Genomic DNA, 20,329 nt, shown 5'->3' with positions numbered 1-20,329 from the left:
CGTGGGCGGTTCGTGATTGGCTTAGTACAAGGGATGCAGAGTAGCTCCTGTTATGTCTAGTCGCGTCCTTGGTTTTGGCATTCATAGGCTGGGCTGGGCCACCCTATATCACTTGCCCCCCACTCAAGGCCGAAGTGAAGGCTTCGGCTTCAGTTGATGGGGTAATAATGGTGAGTGCCAGTGGGTTCGGCAACCGAGGTATACTCTCTAGTGGCATTCTCTTTCGCGTCTCTGCCTGGTTCGTCTTCATAAGTTGGGCGAAAGCTATGAGTGATCTACAGCTATGCTGCTTCGGACAGGCGATCGGGAGCCATATTCTACACGGGTCTATGCATTGGGAGAACACCCCATGCGTGGAACAACTTTCTGGTCAAACTAGTGTGCGTGTTCACGTGGCCTAGTCACATAAACTGGTGGGTCGAAGTGGGCGGACGTGCTGGTTCGCCCCAAGCGTCGTTTTCACCTTCTGAGGACGAGCGCTCAGGGGTGCGGCGCAGTTAGACTGCAAGTGTAGAGGCTCTTTGAGTCCGTTAGATTTAAGATGATCCGAGCCGTTGCTAGTGCATCATTTCGCCTTCCGAGGCTGAGCTACATGTGGCGTGTTGTAGTTGGGTTGTGGAGGCGGTGGCTCCTCATCCGTTGGATCTCGAGATATCTGGTCCGTTCGTTCTCCTTTAAATAAGGGCCTTGATGGCAGCGTTCTTGTCATTTGCCTCTAAGTGCCTTTGCTTTCGAGTGAATTCTGCTCCCATATTCTCCAACCTTCAACACTTCATTTTCACTTCTATATTTTAAAACCTTGTATTTTTTATTATTTTCTATACATTTATATTGTACATGTGAAATTTCCTAGAAGAGATTTTTATATTTAATTTAAGCAGAATGATTTTGTTTAAATACAACAGGAGAGGGAAGAAACAAAGTCAGAGAGGGCAATACGTTTTTTGGTGTTGTGCATGAAAGTGCCACTCGTTATAGTACATATTTGCATTTGTACTACTTCCAAACCAAGCCTATATAAAAAAGGGAAGCCTACTTCATGAGGCTTCCATCAATGCGAGGTTTATGGAGGGATAGATGTATCTAGCTATTGTATTAACAATATTCAAAAATATGATTATGAATTCGAGATTTAAACATAATTGAGTTGAATTCAGATAATTCAAATATTGCAACCAGTCGAATTTGGATACCCTATTCATACCGTTTAAGTAATCAGGTTGGATTCAGATATGACATGATTTAATTTAATAAATATCCAAATTTGACCGATTATTTAATTCTTATATATAATACATAAAATATTTAAATATTTTATATAATGTATATAATATAAACAGATTTTTTTTATTTTATATATTTGTTAATAACCTAAAACAATTAATTAGTTGAATTCAAATCGAATTGAATATTTAAATATTTAATTGAATTCAAATTTGAACATTGATTTCCAATACCTGCTAGATATCGAATTAATTCGGGTATGAAATTTTTTAATCGAATTTGAATTTGGATATTACTTATTTTGTTTCGAAGTTGATCGGTTTACACCCCTTTATGTAATCTTAACCCTTGCACATACAAAGAGGCTGTTTCCAATATTTGAATCCTGGTCACCAATCTTTTCAACTAGCTAGTTTTGTTTATTTTTTGGAATTATAAACGAGAAAATCAATTCACAATGGAATATACAATATGAATATTTTAGTTTTCAATTGTTATTGAAATTGCCACATCAGCCAACAAAACAAAGATGCACTTGAATTGTATTTTTGTTTTGAAAAGCAAAAGCAAGTTCGTTTGTTTTGAAATACAATTCCATGTTTTTGAAATCATTTTGATCTTTAAAACCAACCCCCCCCCAAAAAAAAAACAAATTGTGCAGAAATTCAATAACACGCTTTTGGTTTCATTTTTTGAAATAAATAAAAAGCATACATTTAATAAAGGACATATTTTTTTGGGAGAATGATGGTTCAGCACAGGGTCAAAATTTGTAGGCCCAAAGTACTGTTAGGGTAGGTGTCAACTCGAAATTGATGCCAATTGACATGCGGGCGTTGATGCATAGAGTGTGAGTTGTTGACATTTTGATTGTTTATAGCTCTACTGCAAATCAGAAATCTGCATTAGATCTGTTCGTAATTTTCTGTATTTTTTTTTGTATTTTGTTTTAAGAACCGAATCAATTAATTTCATTTTGTTTAGGAATTTGCAACAAGGAAAATAATTCACATCAGAGAACACAGGGAAAGTTTCTGAATGTTTACTGAAATTTAATTTCATCCAATTTTTCTTTTGATATCTTGATCCAAAATGAAGAATTTTCATCCGAAATTTCAGTTTTTTTTTTTTTTTTTTATATATAAACTTTGCAAAAACAAACAATGAAAATATAGATTTATTTCAAAATATTGAAAACCTTAATAATAAAACTCCATCACAACATTTAGTCAAAATTTCACAAGTGTCTGTTATCCAAAATGAACAAGTCTTCCAAGAATACTGGACGTACGCCCCGAAGTCTGCTACAAATTGTTTACTCGTGACTGGTTTTTTTTGGTAAGAAAACCATTCATTAATCAAGCAAAGCAAACAAAACAAATCATCTAGAAAAAAGAAGTAAAGGTTGGGCCGATCAGCTCTTACGACTTACACGTTTTGTTAGGGCAGATCGGTTCTTTGAAATTAATGAAAGCCCATTCTAGCTATATAAGTGGTTGGGCCCATTTTAATTACAATTGGTTAGGCCATGAGGTGATAAGGGGCTAGGCCAACTCTGAAGCTTCCAGACTATAATTACCAATTGGTCAATGGTCACGATGGTCTTGTCTCGATCGAGTTTGGGAACATTTCCTATTGTATTTTATGGCGAGCTGTTGTGTTTCCTAGGCTACTGTAAATGAGCTTGTTCGGATGATATTATTAGGACCTGGTCCGGATTCGTGTATGTGGGTATTAGTTCTGAAATGGGCCAGTAAGGTCTCTAGTGGTAGATGTATGACCATTGAATTCTAGGATTCTGAACTAAATACAGAAGCATCTTTTATTTAGCAATGGAAAGTATTTCAGCTTACGCCAGTAGCATCTAGACCAGTTTATGGGCTGGGCTTCGGCCTCCGCCCATGAACATTTTACACAGCATCATCGGTCTCGAGCTTCCGGTTGAGTTCATTCAAATTTTGCCAAAAACTCATCCCTAGGCTTTGTTTGTGTGCAATGTAATTCTGAACCAGATGCAAATTTTTGCGGACTTGATATCTCTTCTCTTTGTAACCATGAGTTGCAATTAGGGGTGTTTGTAAAAAAAAAAAAACTGAACCAAATCGAGAAAGTAGAACCGAAAATGCAGTTAATTGAATCGATCAGTTTGATATATTTAAAAAACCAAATGATCAATTTGGTTTTTAATTGACATAGAAAAAACAATGGTTAACCGAACTGACTAATATATATATATATATATATTATTTTAAATATATGTCACATATTATCTAGATATTATATATAAATATATATGTATTTATATATACATGTGTTATATTTATAATTAACTATTTATAATATATAACATATTATATATATAATATTTATAATATAGTATTCATATTTATAATGTATTATATCATTTATTATTTATAGTATAATATATTATATATATTTATGGTATATCTTATAAATATAAAAATAAAAAACGGAATCAGTCAAAAACCAAAATTGGTAAACCAATTAACTGGTGGTAATGTTTAGTTTTGATTTAGAGACTTGGAAAACCAATAAGACCGGTTTGGTTTAAAAATTTGCCCAAAATTTAATTAACCGAACTGTGTAAGTACCCCTAGTGCAATCTAATTTGTTTTTTGTTTTATTTGTATCCATTGACAATGAAAAATTACATCTCAAAAGCTAATGCGAAATTTGTTATCATCATATAAAGGAGGGACCATTTTACCAAAACAGAGGTGAGGACCACGGGCCAATTTGCATTTCCATGCATTTACATCAGTATAAATGAACAATGAGCAAATAAACTGATGAACCTGATTAAAAAGAAAGCAGCCCTTCACTAGCCCCTATCATTTAAGCATATTAAGTTAATAATATTATACTTTCACACCATTCAAATGGATAATAGATGAACAATGAGCAAATAAGCATATTAAGTTCAGACCAATTATCTCATATATATATATATATATATTTTTAAGGCGGTTCCGTAGGATTTGGGTTGCGTTGTCTTTGAAGACTGTGTTGTGGGACAGAATGGAAGAACGATAGGAGAGTTCACTGAAATCGGCGAATTAATCATTGGGTTTCTGAACCGGGTCTTGGAAAGGTTACTGGTTCATCGGTTTACCGGTTCATTTGTCCGATCCGATCTGGGTCTAACGACGTTGCTTGAGGACGCTGATTTTTATGGCACGAATCAAAATAAAAATGATATAATATACTAGATTTACATAAAATATTAGTCACGATATTTGGACGTGATTTTTTTCCCCAATTTTCTTTTTAAGGGATACAATTATATCATACCGCATATATCTCCTTGATTGGTTAGTGCTTAGCTCTCTGATCTATTTTCGCTCCGTACGTAATATACGCCAAAATCAAGGTTTACATGATCCACGGAGATGGAAGTTGTGAGTCCATTCAGTTTGGTAGACCCTGATGCACCAAATCTGGTGCGGATCGTAGTTTCTCGGAGCTGTATGTTTTCCATTTCGCGGAATTTTGTTCATGTAGAAACAACTGAAAGAAAACAACGTCGTGTGCATATAGGCGGGAGCAACACGAGGCATGTCTCCATATAAGGAGCTCCAGTCTCCCTCCCTCTCTCTCCTCCTTCTCATCTTCCGTTCCTTTTCTTCGAGAAGAAAGGGAAAAGACGTCGCTGAGATTAAAACACCGACTTTATAAGAGTCGAAAAAAACATTCTTATTAATCTCTGATTAGGGTTTACCAGCGTCTGCAATGGGCACGATGAATTTCTCCGATGGCAACATCTACGATTTGCTTGAGAGTAGAACCATCGACTTCCACTATGTAATCTGATTAGCTCTCCTCCTGTTTTTGTTCGGTTATGCAGTTATTTCTTTTATTTCATTTTTCAACTGAGTTCTGTAAATCGCCGCTTGAGGTCAATGATTTCAATCGAAAAGATCTTTCTCGATAACGTTTTCTCTCTCTCTCTCTCTCTCTTAGTTTGTTTCCCTTGGTTTAACTGAATTACTGTAATTGTCTTTCTAACTTGTTCATGGTGCAATTTTATGGGTATTCTATAAGGAAATGTTTATTTTTAAGTAGAGGTGGTATGGAATTGAAATGCAGTTGGCAAAATATGTGAGAGTTGGCAATTGGCATCACAAGTGGGAGGTTTTTGCCTTTTTTATATTATCAATGACTATATCGTATTAAAATTTCATGAACTTGCAATATGTTCGTAATCTACAAATGAACACTTGTCACGGTCTCCCACTACGGTACTCCGAAAAGTAACGGAAGCCCTGACTCTGAATCAAGGGGAAGACATTTTTTGACACTGGATGTTATGTTTCTTTTGGTTACTTGATAGTTTTTGAATATGGGCTCCCTAAACCATTATTGTATAAGATCTGGGAAATGACCAGGTTCTTTTCAAATTGCCAGTGACTGCTTTATATATGCTATTTGGAAGTTTTTAAATGATACTTTCAGGTAATGGAAGATTGCCTACTTCTGTTATTTACATGGATTGGTCATGACGTTGCCTTTGTCAAACTACTCGTTGCTTTAAATTTTGAGGTTGTCCAGAGTTTGAAGGCCTTTGTGGGTGGCATTAATTTTGCTAACTAGATGAGTTGCATTAAATATGGGCCATTGATTGGTGCAATGGTAAAATCTCAGGCCGAAAAGCATGAGAACACAGATTTGAATCTGAGGGCAGCCACTTTGTGCAAGAAAATGCCGAAGATTATGTCCATATCTGGTCAGCCCCTTTGAAGACCCCACATAGTTGGGAAAATATTGGATAAGGCCCCTTAGATGAATTGCATTATATCATGATTGCATAACCAATAGCTTCTGCACTTGGTATCCATTCCTTACAGCTCAGTTAGCTATTCTTTGTAGTGATTAATGTTAAACTACTTCCGACCAACTAGGGCTGTAATCTATAACTTACTTATTTTTGGTTCTACTCATGATCTGCCTTTCACTTGGTGGGGAGAAGCTATTGTTTAGTCCAAATTTAATTTTCTTGTTGGGGAAATGTAACTTTTTTCTATAGTCTGTGCAATTATGGTGGATATGTTTATAGGATAAACATTTTCTCTGGAGTTATAAGGTTATCTTCAAGGTTAGGCTTAGAAGGATGCTTCTCTTGGTGCATGATACATGGAAAACCATCATGCTGATGGAAGGCTTACCTTTCGATGGGTTTAATTGGAAAATGTCTGTTTTTACCTTTACTGATGACTTTAATTTGATTTCTGACCATCTTTGAGAAGAAAGGCTCTTGTGCAACAATGCCATAGCAATCTAACAGCCCCAAAAAGGGATGGGGATTTTGCACTTGTTTTTTGTTGATAAGTAAAATCACTTCTATTAATCAATAAGTAGGAAGCATTACAAGCATCCCATAGAGAGGCACAAGGTGCTACCTCTCCTTATAGAAAGAGTTTAAGTATTTCTTTTGAGCCCAACACAAAAGATTTATATTCACCCCTTATTTAGCTAAAGTATCCACCATTCCCATTAGCTCATCTCCTCGCCCTATTGCATGCTCAAATTCATAGTTCTAATGATCCATTTAAACCTTTTCATCTCATGCCCAAAACACCAAATTATAGATTTTGGTTCCTGCAACCACCCCACCATGAGTTTTGAGTTCCCTCCAATCACCACATTTAGCATATTTTATTCACTTGCAATCTTAACTCATTGTGGTACAGAAAGTAATTCAACTTTAAATGAGGCACCCATTCCTACTGGGCTCAAGAACAAGGCAACAATATGTCCTTACGTGTTTCTCAAAAGTCAAAACGCTTCCATTTACCGAGGGTCCTGGATTACCTTGATTACATCCACCAAATTTGAACTTTGCTTTAGAAGGAGGCTGCCAAATCATATGCACTTTTCCTTCTTAGGTGAGCTTCTAGCCACCACCTCCCAGTTTCTCCATAAATCATCAAAGGAGAACTGCAAGAACAAGTCCAAGGTTCAAATCCAATGAACCACCCTAGCCATTAGACAATCTCTCACCGCTTCTTTTCTTCTCTCCTTTTTTGTGAAAATTTTTGCATTCCTCCTCTTCCTAGATAGTGAATAGCAAAGCAGCCCTCATACATCTCCACATGATTCTCCTCCTTTTCTCAGGCCAAGCAAAAGTAAAACGATCAAATAGAAAATTTACCTCCCATTAGTTGATTCCACTTGCACCCAAATAGAGAGAAAAACCAGTTTCAAATATCAACGGAAAAAGGATAGGAGATTGGTAGGTGGTAACGAATCACACAATTGGGTTTATATGGATGGAGGTATTGTACTTTAACCAAGATGAAACTTTACTAATGTCTGACCAAAGGAAAGAGAAGTAGAGGAAAATGGGGAGAAATGTCTATAAAGAAAGCAGAGACTGATCAATAAAATAAAAAAGGGATAAATAGATAGAGAAACAAAAAGATTATTAGTTGAATATCTCTACCCAAGCACAAAACTTAGACCAAAATTCTATCAATTCAATGAAAGACAAATGTGGAGTCTTACAAGTCCTATAGAGAGGAGTCATTTCTCTCAATGCAAGCAGATGCAGTTGTAGGTTAAAACTTGATTATTAATTTTGGAAAATAAAGAGATCATTATTCACCGTTTTTGGGTTCAGCTCATTTTTTTTTCCTTGGGACAAACCCTATCTTGCAAAACAAGAAACACAATGATGCGGAACATTTCTAAAGAAAATTAAATACAAAATGCAAAATCTATAGGGAATGTTGTGGTGGATAGGCCTTGTTGTGAGCTTAACTTAGAGAATTTGGACCAGGTAGTGGATATTTGGCTCCAGCTTATTGGCAAATTGAGGTGCACCCTGCTACATCAAAAAAATTACTTGGCATTTCATGGGCTGTAAAAGTATTTCAAGCTGCTTTGTGGTTTAGTCTCTTGTTGTTGAATAACATGTTGAAATATTACTACATAATTGACTTAGTGAATTAGTTAGTTTCTTGAATGTGCACCAATGCTTCATTGTATTACATTGAGGCATCAGGGTAATTTGTTGTTTTTGGCTTAAGTTGCTTCTCTTTGATTTGATCATTGCGCTTCATTAGACATGATCAGGACTAAGATAATTCTTTGTGGTGTTTGATCAGGATGTTAATCAAAAGCTGCAAATGCATTCATCATTGATACAAAGGCTTTCCTTAGAAAAGGAGCTAGAGGTTTGTGTGACTGTAAATCCAAGTGTTTTACAGAGTTGTTATTTGCTTTCTAGTCATTTTAACCAATCTTATTGTTCTTGCAATTTGAGCATTTTTTTCCTGCCAAACTCTCTCTTTAATGTTTCCTCTGCACTCTAAGGTCATCATCATCTTCATTTACATAATGATTTGAAGTGTTTTATTTGCTTACTTTGTTGATAGTTGAATGAGAACTTTATTGATTGAGAAGCGAATGAGAAACATACACAACTGCCTGTCAGCGCCTCTTTGGATGTCTCGATCCCCAGCCTACACTTTTAAGTTACCTCATATGACAGCATACATCATTCATATGTAGTTTTCATTGGTCACCTCCAATACATCTGTTCCCTGTTTAGCCCCTGTTTTGCAGGTGAATCAGCTATGTTCTTTTTTGGTCTAGGTGCCTAGCAAACTGAGATGACCATCTCCCTTACTGCATGCTTAATTTCTCTCAAGGTGTATCGGTATTGCCATGTTTTTTAATTCAAGGTGTTCTATTTGTTATTTATTATATTTTTATATGTGTGAATCATTTCATGTATTAGTTGGATGGGCTAAACTATCACCATTTTTCTAACAACAGAGAGATGTATTAAGTGACTATAAAGTATAAATATTTTTTGAGATAAGGTAAAATAAAGATTTGTATTAATGCATATTGTAAGTACAGATTACAAATGTGTTGACAGATCAAACATGTACAACTAGGAACAATTCGTTAGAATTCACAAAAAAGATCCCGAAAATATCATTTTAACAATAGTTAACCCTCAAACCAGTGATAAGTTTGAAACATTCAGTTATCCTTTTAGTGTTTGTGATGTTGGTTATGGAGGCATCCAAGAACAAAATTATGTCATCAGCAAACTATAAGTGTGAAATGTGAATCTTGTCCCTTCCCACTTCAAATCCTTTCACCAAGTTAAGGAGAATAACCTTATCAAAGAGACAATTAAAGATGTCCATTACCAAAGTGAATAGAAAGGGGGAAAGTGGGCAACCTTGTTTGAGACCCCTACTAGCCTTTAAGTAGCCTTTCGTTTCACCATTTATCAAACACTAAAAACCATGAAGAACCAATAAAACCTTTAATCCACCTAATCCATTTTCTACCAAAGCCTCTCATCTTTAAGCAATCTAAAATACAATTCCAATCCACTTTATCATACGCCTTTTCTAGATCTAGTTTCACGAGGACCCCTGGGTTTCTAGAAGATTTTCTGTCTTCCACACACTCATTTGCAATTAGAATGTTGTCCACAATTTGTCTCCCTTTTACAAAAACAAATTGGTTAATTTTTGCAAAAGTAGTATAGTAGCTTTTAACTCATTGGAAGTGGAACTTGTAGAAAGCTTCAAATCTTTGTTGGGGTGTAAAGAGGAGAATCTTCCTATTTCCTATCTTGGGATGCCTCTTGGAGGGAATCCAAAATCTCTCAACTTCTGGAGACCAGTGGTGGAGAAATGTGAGAAGAAACTATCATCTTGGAAGAAGTGTTATGTCTCAAAAGGGGGAAGGCTTACTCTCTTAAAGGCCTCCTTAGAAAATTTGCCAGCCTACTTCCTTACAATCTTCCAGATTCCAACCAAAGTCAGAAATCAGATTGAGAAGCTTCAAAGGAACTTTCTTTGGGAAGGAGGTGGGGAAAAGAGAAGCCACTTAGTCAGTTGGAAACAAGTTTGCAAGCCTAAAGAATAAGGTGGTTTGGGAATTGGGCACTTAAAAGAGAAAACTTCTTCTTTCTTAGGCAAATGGCTGCGGAGGTTCCCTAAAGAACCCAATACTCTTTGGACAGCTGTCATCTCAAGCAAATATGGATCAAATGTAAATGGGTGGGATAGCAATCTCCATTTGAACAGGATAAAGTCCACAAATCCTTGGAAGGGTATCATCTCCACCCATACTTCTTTCTTTCCTTTATAAGATATAAAGTAGGAAGTGGCTTTAACATTCTGGAAAGACCTTTGGTGGTGGGAAACTACCCTTGCAGCTTCCTTCCTTAGACTTTTTAACCTTACCCTTGATCAAGAAGCCACTATTTCTTCCTGCCTTCCAGACCAAACCATTGAAAACACCCTAAACCTTCGCCTCAGAAGACCCCTAATGGATTCAGAGATTTCTGAATTAATAGACTTAATTCAGACCCTTAAAGAAGCCTACATCTCCCCCTCCTATTCTGACACCCGAATCTGGACCTTGCACCCTACTGGTGAATTCTCTTCTAAGTTTATGTTCAGGGTTTTGATTGCTGATGAACGACATTCCTCCTTTTCTTTTAAGAAGATCTGGTGTAGCCACATCCCTTCAAGAGTTTGTTTCTTTGTCTGGGAAGCTTGTCTCCTAAAATTAAATACTTGTGATCTCTTGCAGAAAAAGTTTTTGGGAAGATTGTCCATCTCTCCTCATGTTTGCATTTTATGCTTCAGTGAAGGTGAATCAGCAGATCACATTTTTCTTCACTGCAAATTCACCCAAAAGATTTGGTTCCGTTTCTTGAAAATGGCAGGGTACAGCTGGGTTATACCAAAGTACATTATGGACTCTTTGCATCAATGGCAAGGAACAGGGTTAAGTAAAAGGGGTAAAGTTTATTGGCAATCAGTGCTACATGCAGTGTTGTGGGGAGTTTGGGATGAAAGAAACAAACACCTCTTTGACAACAAATTCAGGCCCCTGGAGGAGTTAATTTCAGATATTACTTACCTTTGCAACCTCTGGACAGTGAACTCAGATCTGTTCAAAGGACTCTCAGTCAATGATCTCAATAAAGGTGCTTACCCCTGGAGGAGTTAATTTCAGATATTGCTTACCCTTTTTTGTTTCTCCCTTACCTCCATCAGACATCCTTGAGGCATCCCGACGCCATCAGTGAAGGAGTGATGACCCTAAACTTCGATTGAAGTGCCTTAGGTAACCCTGGCTTAGCTGGTATTGGAGGTACAGTAAGGGATGAAAGGGGCAACATATGTTGGACTTTTAGTGGTCCAATTGGTTTGGCTGATTCTACAAAGGCTGAAGTGGTGGCAGCTCTCACAGGAATCAAAATAATAAAAAATTTGGGAATCCAGAATTTAGTCATTGTAGGTGATTCAGAAAATACTATAAAATGGTTAGGAGACAAAGAGGGGGGACCTTGGAAATTGAGTCACTATTTGGCAGAGGCTAGGGACTCTTTGGACTGTTTAAATGTAAAATTAGTTTGGATTCCTAGGGTACACAATCATACTGCCGATGGTTTAGCCAAATGTGGTGTGTATTTGGAGCATTTGTATAGCGACAAGCTTCCTCCTTTGTAATTTGTAGGGGTTCTTCCCCTGCTTTGTGCATCTTCTCATGTACCTCTTCTTCCTTTAATGAATCTTGGTTAAATTTTCTCAAAAAAAAAATCATTTTAACAAAAAAAAATTGAAAACAGGATTAAAAAAACTGATCATCTTATCTGATTAGCCAACAAGGATGCTGTTTTCAAAATACTGATCGTGGGGAGTTCTTCTAAAGAGGTCTCTGTGGCTGAAAGCCAGGAATAGATTGAAGCCACGACTTGTTGCACCACCTTGTCCAGAGTCCAGCTTTCTTTCTCAAATATCCTTTTATTTCTCTCCTTCCACGGTCCCCAGAAAATGGCATGGGGGACTATAAAGTATAAATATTGTGAAAGTAGATGCTTTAAGGTTAAATAAAAGTCGTACATGTATGCTTTTCTTTGATTAGGCTTTGGGTCTACGGTTTTTTAGGAGCATTATTTTCTACTAGTTTATTTGTTACAAGCACATATGACTAATAAGGTGAAGCCTACTTAGTTACTCCCTCCATCCCTTTAAGGCTCTAACCCCATCCTCCTCACACACTACGAATTGTAGCTCACTAGCTCTTTCGCTGCAGAAATCCAATTAATATGAGTTGGTTGATCCTGGGATCATATATAATGAGAATGTTTCCTAGTTCAAAGTTTGCTAATATTAAACTTGCCCCAAAAAGACTTGTTTATAACACCTGGCAAGGTTTTTTTGACCAAGGGTTAGAGTAGATAGCAATAAAAGCACCTGACATATCTTTTGCCCATGCTGCAGCTGTCAAAATTAAGTTTAAAAATGACCTAGAGGTTGAAGCTCTCCACTTGCTTACAACTCTTGGACTGTTAAGGCTTAAGTCAGCTATTACCTGTTAGCCCTTTATGTCTTCTTTGGAGAAAGGGTTGAAAATCTACAATTTGTTTCCAAACCAGATGGTTTTGATTTGTTTTTGGAATTCACAACAAGATAAACAATTCACATTGGAGAACACCCCCTTAATGTAACATCAAATTTTGGTTGCTTTGAAAACCACTATTCCCTTTCTGGGACTTGACACTTTTTATCACATGTTTTCTTTGTATATCATCCTCTATGATGATGGGCATGAAAGATCAATGGAAAAGTAGTTGTGGTGCATTTATGCTGAAATGTCATATTAACTTAGTTCTGAATCACATGTTTTCTTTGCATATCATCCTCTATGATGATGGGCATGAAAGATCAATGGAAAAGTCAGCAGCCATGATCTATGATTCCTGGATACCTGTACAAAGGATAGCATATCACCTAGGATATTTCTTTTGTTTTCTTTTTGTATCCAACATCTATTTCATATGTGTCCTTGTTGTATCTGGGCAACATAGGAACTTAACTGGTAAAGAGGCTGCTGTTTTCTCTTGTTTGTGTTGCACTGTTGGTTATGTTCATATGCTTTTGTTTCTGATTGTAATTATATAGCTGTTCTCTTGTGGGCACTGCATCCCTAATACCGCTTGGCTGGGATTATCATATTTCTCATAGGTTTTCTCCTCTGTTCTTAAATGCCTTCTTAAATCATGTTTGGCATTTTAACAGGGACATCAGGGTTGTGTGAATGCTGTGGCATGGAATTCAAAAGGCTCACTTTTGATATCTGGATCAGATGATACACAGGTATAATTCAGCTACTTTATGTGTTCTTTTGTTATTCAACTGATCCATCTTTTTCCCTATAGTTGTTTTTTCTTTTTTCCTTTTAGGTGCTCCTGTAATGGGTAAGGCTACTTGTGTTTTAGTGATGATGCATCAGTAGTAGGAGAAAAGAGAGAAGATGGAGGAAAAGATGCAGAGAGAAATACAGAAGAAAGAGAATGATACACGAGGAAGAGTGAAAAATGAAAGAAAGGGTGTGAACCAATCTTGGATCACATGCTTTCTACATTAATTTATATACTAATAGGGTATAATAATCGCTAAGCCCTGATTACATAATGCAATTGCAATCACAAAGACTGAAAGACCCTTGACTACTCAAAACTTCCCTTCAAGTTGAGCATAGATGTTTTACATGCCTGGCTTGCATAGATCGTCTTCTAGCTTGTACTTGGGAATAGATTTCCTCAACCAATCAGCCAATTGATCCTCTGAATTCAGAAATTGCAAACACACACTTTCAACTTGTTCATAATAAAATTTCTACCCGCTTCTATATGCTTGGTTCGGCCTTTTTTGAACAGGATTATGAGTAATTATTGTAGCTGCTTAATTGTCACAATAAAGTGTCATAGGTCTCTTAAACTAAACACCCATTTTAGTAAGAAGACTCTTCAACCATAGTAACTTTGATACACCACGGGCCATTTATCTACACTTGGTTTTCACACTAAATTGAGCAACCAGTAAGTGCTTCTTATTTCTCCATGAGACAATATTTTTTCCAACAAACATACAGTATCCATAAGTTCACCAATATGTCATCTACAGGTCCAATTAACATTAGTATTGTTTTTCATTGGAAACAGTTTTTCATTAAGGAAACCAAAGAAATACAACTGTCAACCATCCAGAACTAGGTCAGGTGTTGACTGACCCCGAGGTAAACAAATTACAACACGGCCCAGAACAAATTCTCCCTAGAAACCCTTTGTTTTGACAAAGTGTTAGTTAAGCTGTCCACTGATCTCCTGATCCACCTAAAAAAAAACCCGTCTCCCTTGCTAAATAATTGATTTCCCTTACAAATTGTCCAAGTGCCTAGACCCCCCAAACAGCCGTTTACCCTGAGATGCCCATGGTATATGTTTCCACCATAAGATGCCTGTGGTTGGAATATATCTCTTGGAGGTTGATTAGCCTTGACCAAATCTACCTTTTGCTAGTCTATCCATTTACTGCCTCTCGATTTTTGGGATTCATACCTCAGTGACTAAGAGGTTAGGAAAGATCATGAGAGATTTCTTGTCAGAACCAGGAGATTCTAAGGGGAACCATTTGATCAATTGGAAAGTCTTGGTCTGACAGGTATTGAAATGCACACTTGAGGTTGGGAAGAAGTCATGCACTCTTCCTATCATCAACCCCATGCTCAGGCACTAAAGTTGTGTTTGACTACCAAAACTTGCCATTGGGTCATTGCTTGGTGTAATGTTAAATTCTTGGTCTGACAAATGTTCAAACACAAGTTTGAGTCTGAGAGTGTCCACTTTGTGCCCAAAAAGATAACAATAAAAAATAAAGAGTTAAAGGTTAGGTCTGCATCCAGTCTACCCTTCTGGATTGCCAGGATAATCAGTTGGTAATGGGCCTAATGGCCCTTAATATGACAGTTTATATGTTGCCTATTCGCTAACATGTATTCCTATTGCTTTGTTTATGCTGCCCTTTGTTCCATAGCTAAGTGTTCAAAATTAATTGAAATTGTTCATGCCTTCTTGTATTTGTAGTTTTACATATTGTGTGTCTTCATTTTCCGCAGCTTAACATTTGGAGCTACTCAAGCCAGAAGCTTTTGCACAGTATTGATACTGGGCATACTGCCAATATATTTTGTACAAAATTTGTTCCAGAGACTTCTGATGAGCTTGTTGTTTCTGGTGCTGGAGATTCAGAAGTAATGTTCTACGTAAATCAACCTTCATTGTTTTCAAAAAGCCATGTTTTCCTGCATCTAGTTGAAAATTTTTGTAAATGTGTTTACTGATTTCTTTTCAGGTTCGCTTGTTCCATTTATCTCATTTAAGTGGGAGAACACTTGAAGAAAATTCTATTGCACCTTCCGCAGTGTTTCATTGTCATAATAGGAGAGTTAAGAAATTAGCTGTAAGATATCATCCTAATAAACATCTTTTTCATTTTTTTTTGTATTTTACTCTGAATGGTTTTTTCTTATGGCGGAGAAATAGGAGCTTCCTTCCAGTTTCTATTTGCAAATGGAAGTATCAAATGTTGAAATTCTAACTTGTTCATTGGGAGGGGGATTGGTTTTGTTAATGCCAATGTTCACATGCATGCTTTGATCCTCATTAGTTATGCAATTGCTGTTCATGTGACAGGTGGAAGTTGGAAATCCTAATGTAGTATGGAGTGCAAGTGAAGATGGGACATTGAGGCAACACGACTTCCGGGAGAGTGCTTCATGTCCACCAGCTGGCTCTTCTCACCAAGAATGTCACAATATTCTTGTGAGTCTTTAGTTATGATTTTTATCCTTTTCGTTTTGTACAATCATTTCGTTTTTCAATCTTAACTCTTCATGGTTAGCTCCACTGAATACTTCCATCAAATTTGATTCTCTCTTGCACCATCAAAATCTTCAACATTGCATACTAAATAAGGGTTAAACTTTGTACAACTGGGAATAATGTTATTATCACCTTATCTTAAATTCTCATTTTTATTTCAATGAAAATTTTTATTATTATAAAAAACTCTGTTGATGGCCTACCCCGATTATGAGACTTCTGATTTTGAATGTAGGCTTAGTGATCCTTGCTAGAGCCCTGAGTTCAAAAACACCATAAAGAAAATAAAGTAGTGGTAAGCTGGATAAAGAATGAAAAGAAGGCAGCCTGGACTTATCGAGAAGTGGTGAAGAAGATCAAGTGGTTATTAAGGAGAGCAACAGTAGTTTTTCAGTGGGTTCCAAGGGATGCTAATGGGTTGGCAAATTCCTTAGAAGGCAAGGGGTAAATAGGTAGCGACTTTATTGGGTTCATTTGTAATTACTGTATTTTAGGGGTATTTATACCTTGTTTGCTCTTCATTGTAAATCTTTGTTTACATTTAATGAAATGATACCCTGATAACTATCAAAGTAAATAAATAAATAAATAAAGTAGATACTTTGATGATTCAAGGGGTAGACGTGGTAGAGATCTGGGGTTTGAGTTTGGTTTGGAAGGACCTTTCATCCTTCATAGGGGCTTCAGGATGCATTCTATTGATGTGGTACAAAGACATGCTCTCAGTGTTAGGTCAGTTTGTTGGTCTACTTTCTATTTTAATCTTATGTAGCAATTTGGCAGATGGAGCTTGATGGGTGTTGACAACAGTGTATGGGCTGAACGAGAGTAGCCAAAGGGATGTCTTTTGAGGGGGATTGAACAATATAGCTCAGGGGTGGAAGTGGAACACCCCTTGGTGTGTAGGTGGGGATTTTTACATTATACATTTCAATTATTTATGATAAACAAATTATAAATTTCAGTTTTAAGAAAAAAAAGGAGGTTAATGGCTCACCTCAGACATGCAAGACTGAAGAGATCGTGAATATATGTTATTTGATTGATATTCTTTTGCAGGGTGTGCTTATACATGGAATAACCATAGAGATGCTCCTCTCTTGAAGCTGGACAGATTTTTGATTGATGATAGATGGGATAAGTTGTTTTTAAGTGTAATTTAGGACACTATGCCAAGAATCACATCTGTCTGTTGAAAGTGGTATTTAAGTAAGGGTAATCTAGTCATATTTATGTTTAAGTGTATTAGAGGGTGTATTTGTAGTTTCTGTAATCACGTATATATTACAATGAATAGGGCTATGTCCAATAGTTCTTCTGTCTTCCCCAAAACCTTTCTCTCTTCTTTTCTCTCTTTCTCTCTCTCTCACCTTCCCTCTTTTTTCTCTTCTTCATCTTACTTATTACCATTGAAGCACAAGTTGGTATTATGGAAACTACTGAAGGGAGTTCAACTATGGTGGCTGGGATCAACTGCTGACACCATCACAGCCGACTGCTGACTTCAGCAGACTGTATAGTCGGCAAATCCTCCTACCGTGAAAAACCCTAAATTTTCATCTGATATGATTTTAAATGTTTTTTGATTATGTTTCAACCTGTTTATGGGATTTTGATATTTTACTGGAATTTTTCTGAGGAAATTGAAAAAAGCCAAATTTTATTGTTTCATTCAGTTCTCTGCAGATGGGATGTTGTTTGCTATATGAGTTACAGTGTTTGAACCATATGAAGTTTCTCTTTAGTCCAAACTTGGTTTTTCTCAGTTTGATGAAATTTTGGTAATTCGGTAGCTTGTTTTCTCTCCTATATTTGTCACCTAGGCCTGGTTCTGTTCTCCTTATGTTGTGTAGCGAATCTGATTTCCTAGTGTAATTGGTGACTATTTTCTGCGTTCTCTGGCTTTTTGATTGTGCTGTTGATTGCTGTATTGGTTTTTTTGCAGTGTTTAGAAAACTGGACCAGACCAGCTGGGTGAACCGGTTGAATCGTGACCTAGGATCCTGACCTGTTTGGTCACACCCCAAAAACCAGACTTTCTCAAAACCTGGTGAAAACCGGCTGACTGGCCGGTTTAACCGGAAAACTTGTGAACTGGTTCTGATTTCATAAAACCACCCGGGTCCATATGTAAGTGAAATTTTAAAATGTAGTTAACAAGACTTGAATCCAAGACCTCTTATTTTTACATATTGCTTAGTTACCACTAATCCACCTTTTTACTTATGTTAATTAATGACTTTTTATTGTACATATTATATTATGCACATATTTTAAAGAAAATGTAAATTAAAAGGCTTGAACCCTAGCAATTTGTTTTAAAATTTAAGAAGCTTACCATCTATCCACCATATTTAAGTATAATAAAAGTTGTAAAATATATTATATATAGTATTTATATGACCCATAGTATATATGTATATGTCACATCATCATGGTTCGACCCCGGTTGAACCTCTCCCTTCTCCGGTTCTATGCCTGGTCCGGTTCTCTACTTCTCTGAGCATTGTTTTTTTTGTTGCCTGGTTCTTGCTCTATGGTAGAAATTGGAGAGTCAAAGGGGTTTGGATCAAGGTTCAAAATTCAACACAATATGCCCTGTATTGGTGTATTGTATCATATTGCTGTGGGTCCAAAACAGAAAATACTGGCCTTTGGCCCTTTGAGTTTCGGGGGGGGGGGTAGACAGGAATAAGACCCACCCTTGAGGCCCTGACCTATTTTTGAAAACAAAAACTAAAAAAAAAAAGCTTCTATTTGGTACAAAGTAGTGATGCACCCATTCTGGCGCATTGGTGTGTATCAATACTTTGAACCTTGGTCTGGATATGTTTTGGGGATTGGAGGTAGTCCCTAACTACTGTAAACTTGATAGAAACAAGGTCCTGGAGTGGTCTCAATTAACAAAGTTGTATATTGGTGGTTGTGGAAAGATGAACTACTTAACCAGTGAAGAAAAATAACACTCTCCTGAAGACCTTAAACTTCCACAATGGAAACAAGAAAATCTTGTGATTATGTCGTAGCTAGTTGGCTCCATGCAGCGGCCACACATTGCAATAAGTGACATGTTTCTGTTGTAGAAAAAGAAAACCCATTTTCATCAATAAAACGGTGTTTGTCCAATAATTTGTTGTATTTGTTTTTAGTGCATTGTGCATTGCAGTAGAAGGGAAGGAACACTGCCTTAATGGTGTTCTTGCACTGAAATATTTATCCCCTGAGGCGTATGCCTCATGCGCTTTTTTCATGAGACGTGCTAGAGGCGTACGCCTCATGCACATCTTATATAAAAAGACAGAAAAAAGTTTTTTTCAAGATGCATAACATTAGGGGTAAGGGGGTTCACCCCCCAGACCCCCCTTTCAATTAATGTTATGCATCTTTATTCTTCTTAATATAAAAGTTTTTTATTAGAAATAAAGAAAAAATGAGATCCCCCCTTCTTCTTCATCCTCCTCCCCCTCCTCCTCCTAACCCCCCTCCTCTTAAGGAGGCTTACGCTTCCTTGTGTCCGGGAGGCTTACACCTCTTGCATTCTGAACTACGCCTCATGCCTTTAGGTAGTGGAACACCTCGCGGCATGCCTCCACGTTTTTAAACATTGGATATGATAATTGATGACATGTATATTCATGTATAATTGACTTGTACAGTTTATTGTTTTTTTTTTTTTGTTCAAATTTTGTCTTGTTTACCTGGACTTGGATGGCAGCTTGACTTGCGGTGTGGAGCAAAGAAGTCACTAGCTGATACTCCTAAACAGCGTCTTGCTTTAAAATCTTGTGACATTAGTTCTACTCGGCCACATTTGCTTCTTGTTGGTGGCAGGTACTTTTATGAAGTTGATTTTCTTTGCAAAAACAAATTTCAGCATGCACATGCATGTGTTCCTTGTATGAATTAAAAATTTTTGAATCTCAATCTCTCTCTCTCTCTCTCTCTGTCTATTCTTTGTATTGACTGATAATCATTTATAAATGTCTGCAGTGATGCCTTTGCTCGTTTATATGATAGAAGGATGCTTCCACCATTGAGTTCCTCACAGAAAAAGATGAAGCCACCTCCCTGTGTCAATTATTTCTGTCCAATGCATCTTTCTGAACGTGTTAGTTCACTACTTTCTCAACTATGGTTGAACTTAAATTGTCTTTTTTGCTTAGGTTTCACCTTTTGAATCTTCTGACTGGTTCTTGCAGTATTATTTTGCCTAATTTTGAGACATCCTGCTCTGAGTCAGACATTGCTTGAATGCTTTCATAATGGATGATGATGATTGGCCAAAAACTTCCAGTATTTAATCAAATACTTGGAAATGAATTACTATGTTGTGAAATTATTTATCCTATTCCTCTTTTTCCATATCCTCGACACAGA

General features: G+C 36.8%; 1 protein-coding gene across 1 annotated transcript in view; it reads left to right on the top strand.

Annotated features, from left to right (window-relative positions):
* The first annotated feature begins 4,574 nt into the window (after nucleotides 1-4,574).
* Nucleotides 4,575-20,329, top strand: part of ASG2 (transducin family protein / WD-40 repeat family protein) — a 49,623-nt gene continuing 33,868 nt past the window's right edge. The window contains exons 1-8 of the mRNA XM_088945945.1: nucleotides 4,575-5,046; nucleotides 8,349-8,417; nucleotides 13,308-13,385; nucleotides 15,187-15,321; nucleotides 15,423-15,530; nucleotides 15,764-15,892; nucleotides 19,668-19,783; nucleotides 19,943-20,060. Of these exons, the coding sequence (XP_088802071.1) occupies nucleotides 4,975-5,046; nucleotides 8,349-8,417; nucleotides 13,308-13,385; nucleotides 15,187-15,321; nucleotides 15,423-15,530; nucleotides 15,764-15,892; nucleotides 19,668-19,783; nucleotides 19,943-20,060 (825 nt within the window). The 5' untranslated portion in view covers nucleotides 4,575-4,974. The remainder of the gene's footprint in view (nucleotides 5,047-8,348; nucleotides 8,418-13,307; nucleotides 13,386-15,186; nucleotides 15,322-15,422; nucleotides 15,531-15,763; nucleotides 15,893-19,667; nucleotides 19,784-19,942; nucleotides 20,061-20,329) is intronic.

This window comes from Nelumbo lutea, chromosome 5 (genome assembly GCF_056320005.1).
Source record: "Nelumbo lutea isolate HS-2025 chromosome 5, American lotus-T2T, whole genome shotgun sequence".
Lineage (NCBI taxonomy): Eukaryota > Viridiplantae > Streptophyta > Magnoliopsida > Proteales > Nelumbonaceae > Nelumbo > Nelumbo lutea.
The sequence above is the reverse complement of the archived record's forward strand: the minus strand, read 5'-3'. Positions and strand labels throughout refer to the sequence as shown.